The sequence below is a fragment of the Chiloscyllium plagiosum genome, chromosome 42 (genome assembly GCF_004010195.1).
Source record: "Chiloscyllium plagiosum isolate BGI_BamShark_2017 chromosome 42, ASM401019v2, whole genome shotgun sequence".
Taxonomy (NCBI): domain Eukaryota; kingdom Metazoa; phylum Chordata; class Chondrichthyes; order Orectolobiformes; family Hemiscylliidae; genus Chiloscyllium; species Chiloscyllium plagiosum.
The window spans coordinates 11,890,090-11,899,839 of record NC_057751.1 but is presented as its reverse complement, the minus strand read 5'-3'; the positions used below and the strand labels follow the sequence as shown (position 1 = coordinate 11,899,839).

At 41.9% G+C, this 9,750-nt stretch overlaps 1 protein-coding gene across 4 annotated transcripts in view; it reads right to left on the bottom strand.

Moving 5' to 3' along the window:
- Positions 1-9,750, bottom strand: part of LOC122543129 (disintegrin and metalloproteinase domain-containing protein 9-like) — a 130,755-nt gene that overhangs the window by 86,325 nt on the left and 34,680 nt on the right. For 2 of the 4 annotated variants that reach the window (XM_043681470.1, XM_043681471.1), the window contains exon 3: positions 8,726-8,790. The exons of the other annotated variants lie outside the window; for them this stretch is intronic. In XM_043681470.1, the coding sequence (XP_043537405.1) occupies positions 8,726-8,790 (65 nt within the window). The remainder of the gene's footprint in view (positions 1-8,725; positions 8,791-9,750) is intronic. 4 annotated transcript variants of the gene reach the window in all.

Genomic DNA, 9,750 nt, shown 5'->3' with positions numbered 1-9,750 from the left:
ATGTATGGAATGAGCTGCCAGAGGAAGTGGTGGAGGCTGGTACAATTTCAACATTTAAGAGACATTTGGATGGGTATATGAATAGGAAGGGTTTGGAGGGATATGGGCTGGGTGCTGGCAGGTGGGACTAGATTGGGTTGGGATATCTGGTCGGCATGGACGGGTTGGACCGAAGGGTCTGTTTCCATGTTGTACATCTCTGTGACTCTATGGCAAAGCTCGTATTCTAATTCCTCCGCTTCATTTATTTTGGAAAGTAGCAGTGTTGAATTTTGATCTGACACAGATAAACAATGACCCCATGAAACAAATGGAATAACTCAAGAGCTAATAGCAGCATTCTCAGTCTTTACACATGATCAATGAGAAAGTCCAATGAGGTGACCAGAAATGGAGAAGTTGTTGGACTTCCTGAGCTGTTTGGAATTCTGCCAAACAGGACAAAGATTGACCTTATCGAGAATCACAGCCTCAGTCTCAACTAGTGATCCTGCCTTGTTTTTTTACCCCATTGGTACGTGTCGCAATGACTATGCACTGCTCATCCTGAGTCTATACACGCATACAGACACAAACAAACAAAAACAGTCACATTTCCAAAAAAAACTATATTATCCACTTGCTGTTCTAGTTGATACAAATGCAGCGTAAGCAAACGTGCCAACTTACAGCCTGACTTGGCAAAATAAAAGCAGAGAACAACTAGCACAGCAAAATCTAGTTTGCAGATGAGGGTAAACACTAAGTTTAACTTTTGCTCAGATTATAAATTTAGTACAGATGCGATTTCCTCATTTGTGAAAAGTACTCCTATATTGTTTGCATACAGTTTTATATGATACAGCCTGCATTAAATTATACAGTATAGAAGAGTCCTTTGCTACATCAAGTCTGCACTGATAAAAAACTACTCAAAATCCAAATCAATAATCTATGCCATGACTGGAAAAGACAAGTGCTCCCTCTGCCTTCATTAACTTCTCCTGCTCCCCGACTTGAGGGATTTGTGGACATGTACCCCAAGTAAGTGCAAAGAGGCTGTGTTGGAGCTGCTGAGGACTTTGGTTAGGATTCATCTGAAGTACTGTGGGTAGGATATGGTTGCATTGGAGGGGGTGCATCAGATATTCATAAGGATGTTGCCTAGGAGGGAGTACTTTAGCCAGGTAAAGAGACTGGATAAGCTTGGGTTGTTTTCTTTGGGGTGGATAAGGGTGAGGGGGTCCTCATAGAGATGAATAAGATTATAAGGGCTGTGGATAGTGTAAAGAGAGAGCAGCTGTTCCCCTTAATCACAGGATCCTTAGTAAGGGGGTATAATTTTAAAGTGAAAAGCAGGAGGTTCAGAGAAAATTTGAGGAAAACGTGGATGAGTACATGAAATGTCATAACATTCATGACATTTGGGCGGCATGGTGGCACAGTGGTTAGCACTGCTGCCTCACAGTGCCTGAGACCTGGGTTCAATTCCCGCCTCAGGCGACTGACTGTGTGGAGTTTGCACGTTCTCCCCGTGTCTGCGTGGGTTTCCTCCGGGTGCTCCGGTTTCCTCCCACAGTCCAAAAGATGTGCAGGGTCAGGTGAATTGGCCATGCTAAATTGCCCGTAGTGTTAGGTAGGGGTAAATGTAGGGGCATGGGTGGGTTTCGCTTCGGCGGGTCGGTGTGGACTTGTTGGGCCGAAGGGCCTGTTTCCACACTGTAATGTAATCTAAAAAAAATCTAATCTAATTCAATACTATAGGTATAGTGCTGGAAAATGGGAGAAATGCAGATTTAGTGTAGCTTTGGTGATACAGCCTTGATGGGTTGAAGGGCTTCTTTTGTCCTCTATGATTCTGTGATTTTATGATCCCTCTGTTCCTCTCAGCTCCTCATGTCCTGCCGTTCATTGAATATTCACTTCATTTTTCTTCTTCCAAAGTACATCACTTGACATGTATCAGAGTTATATTCCATCCGCCCATCTGACAAATCTGTCTAAATCCTCCTGTTAACTTTCTTCGTCAATGTCAACCATCCAGCCAATCTTTGTGTCATCTGAAAGCTTACTTATCATTGCCACCACTACTTCTTTTAACATATCATTTATATCTATCACAAACACAAGGGACCCAATACTGACCCCTGTATTATGCCATTGAACACTGTTCTTCAGTTGCACAAACAGCTTTCTCCCACCATGTCAGTTCCCTGTCACTGAACCAATCTTGGATCCAACTTGCCAAGTTACCCTGAATCATATTAGTTTTTGTGTACTTTATCAGTGTCCCATGTGGGACCTTGTTAAAGACTGTGCTGAAAGCTATTTAAACCACATTAACTGCATTATCCTCATCCACACACCCGATCTTCAAAAATTTCTATCAGATTTGTTCGGCTCGATCTCTTTCTATCAAAGCCATGTTGATTATCTCTGATCAAACATTTCCTCTCTAAGTGGAAATTAATTGTCTGGTTCAGAATTTTCTCCAATAGTTTGCCTACCACAGATGTGGGACTCATTAATCTGTAATTCCCTGACTTATCTCAAATACCCTTCTCGCCAAGTGAATTCATATGAGCTGGCCTACAGTCCTCTCCCCTGCAGCCAAAAAGGAATCAAAAATGTGCGTCAGAACTCTGTAATTTCTTCCCTTGTGTCCACAGCAGCCTGGATACAATTCATCTGGACATGGGGACTGGCCACTTGTAAAGCCACCGAAACCCCCAATACTTCCTCATTCCCTCTATCAAACTGCTTAAGAATCTCACAGTCCCGCTCCTCAAATTCCATACTGACATCCCCTTTCTCCAAAGTGAGAAAAAAACACTGCTTAAGCTGGATATCTAAAACAATCAGAAACAGAAATTGCTGGAGAAGCCCCACAGATCTGGCAGCATCTGTGGAGAGAAAACTGAATAAACATTTCAAGTCCTGTGACCCTTTTTCAGAACTCCAAACCTTTCCTATTCACAAACTTGTCCAATGTTTTAAACGATGCATCCACCACTTTCTCTGGCAATTCATTCCACTCACAAACCACTCAGTGTAAAAACAGTGCCCCCTCCTGACTTTTTCGATCCTTCTCCTCTCATCTGAAAGATATGCTCCTTAGTTTTGAAATCCTCCACACTAAGGAAAAGACCCCAGTCTTTCACCTTAGCTATGCCCCTCATGATTTTATAAACCACAATAAGATCAACCCTCAACCTCCTAAGCTGCAGTGAAAAAATCCCAGCCTTTCCAGTCTATTTTTATATCTCAAACCCTCCATTCCCAGCAATATCCTGGTGAATATTTTTTGAAGTCTCTCTGGTAAAATAATATCTTCCCTATAACACGGTGATATACTGAGAGAATATCTTGGATTCTCTCCACTCTTACCCTCCCTTTATTCTCCTGACTGTTTTCTTAAGTTCCCACTGCACTTTCACACTCCGCCAGCTTCCCTGTGGATTTGCTCCTTTTGCATCTGTTAGAAGCCTATCTTACCCTTCTTATCCAGTCATAGACATCCAGTGTTCTCTGGGCTTGTTACTCCGACATTTCATCCTAATTTCATGTCAGATTCTCACAAAAACTTAAAAGTGCTTGATTATGGTACCTATTATTCACAGAAAGATCCAGCACTCAACACATGCACAGCAAGATTCCACAGACATTAAGAAAGAACTATCAGCTTATCGGTTTTATTTTGGTATGGGTTGCTAAGGAAGGATTTTAGTGGCAGTACTGGTAGAACCCTGCTCATGTTTTCCACCAATATAATAGCATCATTTGAATCACCCAAACTGACAGATCAGACAGAATCCAGTCAAATGCTTTTGTGATCAGTTTTATTCCAACTCACGTCATCAACTCTAACCTCATTGACTATTTATTTCCCCGTGTGCGTGAAATGTTGGGCACCTATTACCTTTTAATTAACGTACAACCATAATTTTTTCTGAGTTTCACTAGGCCTCAAGCATCCCTACCAGACCCTCCTTGAGGATAACATTTGGATGAATATTTCCTTTTTATGTATTTTATCATTCCATCTTGTATTTCCATCTCCGTAACATAGACTCATCTCCATCCTTGCCTTAACATATCTGTTGGTGAAACACCATCTATGCTTTTATTATCTCTCGACCAGACTGATCCAATGCACTCATTGTTTCTCCCCTGCTCTCTACCTGCTGCAGACTCGAGGTCATGCTAAGGGCTGCTGCCCATGTCCTTACTTCTGACAAGTTCCCGTTTCCCAAACATTGACAAATTCACACTAGCTCCTTCTTAAGAATTATTCTTTAATAAGACACATAAACAGACTGGGCATAGAGCTTTAAAGACTTTGTGTCGGCAGATGACGTTAGTTTAGAATGGCATCATAGTTGGGTCGGACATGGTTAGCCAAACGGCCTGCTGTATTGTATGTTATATCTCCAGCAAGAACAAGACCTTGTATATTGTACACCTTCTCCTACAATAGCCAATTCCATCATTTAATTAGACTATGGCTGATGGAACACTTCAATGCCTTCATCCCACACTATTCCATTGGCACTCTATGCCATAGATAATCAAACAATTATCAACTTTTACTTCAAACATACTCAAAGACTAAACTTCCACAACCCTATATAGAAGAGAATTTCAAAAACTCACCACCTTCTGAATAAAAGGATTTATCTTCATCTCAGTCCAAAAGTAGCATCCCCCTCATTTTAAACTGTGCTGCTTGATTCTAGACTCTCCAAACACATTGAACAATAAATTTGCATCTACCATGTATATCCCTGGCATTATTTTTTGATGACAACACCACTCATTCTTCAAAACTCTAGATAAACACTTGCTCCAGTTTGCCCAATCTCTCTTCATAGTACAGTGCTATCATTCTCAGGACAAGTCAGATGAACCACCATTGGACTCCTCTGGCATTAATCTTTTCTTTGACAAAGGAAGTCAAACAGCACACAGTACTCCAGATGTGGTCACAGCAAGCTCCTCCACAATTGAAGGAATATTTCACTACTCATGCACTCAAATCCTCTGACATTAATGGCTCACATCCCCACCAGCCTTGCTGCACTTGCAGGTTAAGTTCCAGTGACTTATCACCAAGGATATCCATGTCCCTTTGCTGATCTCCACTTTTCAACCTCTCCTGATTTAAGAAAAATCCTGCCTATTGCTAACCAAATGGATAACCTCACATTTTTTCACAATATATTTCATCTGCCATTTTCTCACCCAATTACTAAGTCTTTCAAACTCCTCCTGAAAACATAATATATTAGATTAGATTAGATTACCAACAGTGTGGAAACAGGCGCTTCGGCCCAACAAGTCCACACCGCCCCCGCCGAAGCGCAACCCACCCATATCCCCACATTTACCCCTTACCTAACACTACGGGCAATTTAGCATGGCCAATTCACCTAACCTGCACGTCTTTGGACTGTGGGAGGAAACCGGAGCACCCGGAGGAAACCCATGCAAACACGGGGAGAACGTGCAAACTCCACACAGTCAGTCGCCTGAGGCGGGAATTGAACCCGGATCTCTGGCGCTGTGAGGCAGCTGTGCTAACCACTGTGCCACCATGCCACCCATGTAATCTAATCTAATATATATTCTGCACATTACCGCTTAGCCTCATCTCTTCTGTAAATCTGCAAATATGATAGTTGGTGCAAATTGTTGATGTATACTGCGAACGTCTGGGGCCCAAATACTGAACCTTGTGGTATCCCTTTATCACAGCCTGCCAACACCTGTTTTCATCTCTAAGACAATCTTTAATCCATGCCAGTGCATTCCCTCCTCAACCACACGTATCAACTTTCCTCAACAACCTGTGGAGGACCTTCTCAAAAGCCTTCTGAAAATCCAAACATACAATATCCATCAACTCCTCTTTATCAATTCTATTTGTAACATCCTCAAAAACTCCAAAACATTTGTCAAACATAATTTTCTATGCTCAGACCTATGCTGTCAATGCCCAATCAGATCATTTTTATGCAAGTATCCCCTTGTCATGTCCTGTTAGGTTCTATCATTCGCCCTATGGTATATGAAATGCTGATGGACAACATTCCAGCAACAGTACTGAAGCCTAGCCCACAATTATTTACTTTGTTTACTCCCAAAAATCTTCCAACGAAAACTAAATCCCTCTACACACCAGGAATGCACATTCTCATTGTTTTTAAAGGAAATCACCACAGAGACAGAAGTATCTCAAAGCTAATTTTATTAAACCCCTTCAGACACTCAGACCTAAACCCACATGCCACTAGTTCAAATCTGATCTCAAAAGTAAATGATATTAAAATATAGATAAGTTACTGATATCACATCACACTGTATTATTGGAACTGTCCTCATTCCAGCAGGTGGAGGTCATTCCCTGCACTCCTGATGCGACTTAAAAATGCTTGACAAGCTTTGGGAAGTCGAGACTGATCTTATTTATCCTCAGCTCCACTTGGCTTCCCTGAAACTGGAACTTTCTGACTCCCCTAACCTGAAAAAAAATCGACCTTAACCTTTATGTGATTGAAAGACTCAACATTCCCAGCTGTCTAGGATAAAGCATTCCAAAGATTGATGACCCTTGTGACGAAGCTGCTCCTTTAACAAGATTATGTTGTCCTTGGAATTTCTTTCCTCAGAGAGGTCGTAAAAGACACAGACTCCGAAAAGTCTAAATTGAAGAGTTTTAGGGCCAGTTTGTTTATAGCTAACAGATACTGCCTCAGAAAACAGACTTTCAGTTTTTTGAAAAAAACACTGTACCAGGAAAGGGGAGTGGCCAGTTCTCCCTGCTCAGCTTTCTCTGGTTTGGTTTTAGCACAGTAGCGAAAAAAGGCTGCTGGACGCAAAGAAGCAGGTCCATACTAATCTCTCTGACTTCTCTACTGTAGGACCCTTTGTTTGATTTTACCTTTTGTGCAAAGGGGTGTTTAAGGGGATTGTTGCAAGCATTTGGAACAGCATCATTAAGTTGGGATGATCTGTTGGGTTTTCGGATTGCTTAAGTTATTCTATATTCTGTTCCCTTTTGTTTGTGTTTCATTCCATAATCTTGAAAATAAATTCTGTTTTTTTAAAACTAAATGGTTTGCTCAGTGGAATCACTCTGGAATATCCGCATTACACCTGCTAAAACAACTAACAAAGTGAAGGTCTGGGCCACTTTCTTGAAATGTTTTGAGGGGGCCCAGCCTGGTTCTTAACACCCTTGAAAATCAAAATCACGAAGTTCCCACAGGAGAGGAACTATCCCTCAGTGCCAACCTTGTCAAACCTCTGTAGAATTAGACAACTTTTAATCTTATTTTGCAGAATGGATAATTATCAGCAAATAAATTCAGCACAGATAAATGTGCAATTGCACAATGTGGTGAAACGAAAGTCACTAAATCAAAGGTGAAATTTGAAGGTACAGTCGAGGAACAAAGGTATCTTTGACATCATATAAATCTCTGAACATATAAATGTCAGGTAGATGCCAGTGTTGTAACTATACTGAAAAAGCTTTGTGAGGAGTGTGGCAAGTTCTGAAACACAAATCTTCTATACCCGTGCTGGAATGTTTTTAGTGTCCATTGCCTTTGCACAATCCTGTGTCTCCAGCTGTGGAGTGAATCAATTTGGCTGAAGATTGGCATCTATAATGCTGGGCAACATTGGAGGGAACCCCAAAATAGATAAGCCATTCAGCACTTTTGGCTGAAGATTGCTGCGAATGCTTCAGCCTTATCTTTTGCACTGATGTGCTGGATTCTTCCATCATAGAGGATGCGGATATTACTGGAGTCTCCTCCTCCAGTGAGTTGCTTAATCATCCAGCACCATTCACAACTGGATGTGGCAAGACTGCAAAACTAAGATCTGGTTGTAGGATTGCTTAGCTCTGTCTATCACTTGCTGTTTCTGCTGTTTGGTGTGCAAATAGTCCTGTTTGGTGGGTGATCCAGTTGACATCTCATCTTTAGATATACCTGATGCTGCTCCTAGCATGCCCTCCTGCGCTCTTTGTTGAACCAAGGTTGATCCCCTGTCTTGCTGATAATGGCTGAATGGAGGAGTATGCTGGGCCATGAGGTTACAGTTTGTGCTGGAGTAAAGTTCTGCTGCCTTTGAGGGTCCACAGCGCTTCATGGAAGCCATTTAACACAGTGATAGTGCCATACAACACAATGGGGGTTATTCTGAATATGAAGTCAGGACTTCATCTCCACAAGGACTGTGTGGTGGTCACTCTTACCAATACTGTCATGAGCAGGTGCATCTGCAGCTGGCAGATTGATAAGGATGTTTTTCCCACTTGTTGGTTCTCTCACCGCCTGCCACAGACCAAGTGAAGCAGCTATGTTCTTCAGGACCTGACCAGCACAATCAAACAGTTGGATTGCTGCGGACCCAATCTTGGTGGTGGACATTGAAATCCCCCTCAAAGAGTACATCTTGTGCCCTTGCCATCCTCAGCGCTTCGTCTGAGTGTTGTTCAACATGGAGGAGTACCAATTCATCAGCCAAGGGAGGACAGTATGTGGTAATCAGCAGGATGCCTGGATCTCTACTGTCTCTACCTGACATGTGCTTCCTTATTGTTCTTGACCAAAACCCCAATTTCTTTGGTCATCCAGTATTCCCTAAACCTACCTGCCTTGCCCTTCACCCTCACAAGAACATCTCTCGTTATCTGGACTCTCATTATCTCATTCTTGAATTAAATGATACTTACTCATTTCTCTTCATGTGAACAATGTGCTCACGGCCTTCCACCTGAATGGAATATGATAGTCTGCCCTGAGACATTCAGCACAAGAAAGAGAAGTGATTAGCAAAATATCTTGGAGTAATTTAAATAAACATTCAATTATGTCCACAAATTCACAAGTAATAAAAGAAAAACGTTCAGACAACATATTTTCCATGAATACCATATGTACATTGAAAAGAAAATGAACTGAAACCTTTTACTTGGACACACAACATCTAGAAATTGCTCATCAATGGTAGTTATGATATTGACATTTTTACATGGAACAGTATTTTGACTTCCAACATTGTTCACTTGCCAAGTAACTGACCTGTTTGCAATGCTGTAAATGGTGATCCCTTTAAGAATTAGTCAGTACATGGTCGAAAGATAATAGCATGAAGCTGATGCACTGTGGAACAAATTGTTAATAGTATGGTGTCATAAGGTTCTTGTGGTGTGGTGGTAGCGTCCCTACCTTTGAGCAAGGTGGTGTGGATTTGTGTCTCACCTCTGCTGACGAGCAGAGCAGAGCAAGCCTGGGGTGATCATTGGCAGTGGAACTTATGGATAAAAGCCTGATGATGAAGGGCTTTTGCCTGAAACGTCGATTTCGCTGCTCATTGGATGCTGCCTGAACTGCTGTGCTCTTCCAGCACCACTGATCCAGTGAGGCCTCAGTCAAGCTCATTTTGGGCTGTAGCAGGAATGGAGCGGAGCAGAGCAAACCTGAATCCAGAGGAGGAACTCAGGAAGTGACATCACAATTCCAAAAGTGATATAGCACAAGTGGAGTATCTGATTAGCTCCTAGCTTTATGGAGAGTGAGTAATACCACGAAGGAGGGACAGTGCAAATTCCTTCTTTGGAGTTTGTTCAGAATAGAGAGAGAGACAGAGAGTGAAGTCGGATTTGCTGAGTAGTTAAGATTGAGTAACTACTTCTGAGTTTATTGTATGTTGTTGATCAGGTTCACAATGACACAAGAACCTGGGCATGTTGAATGC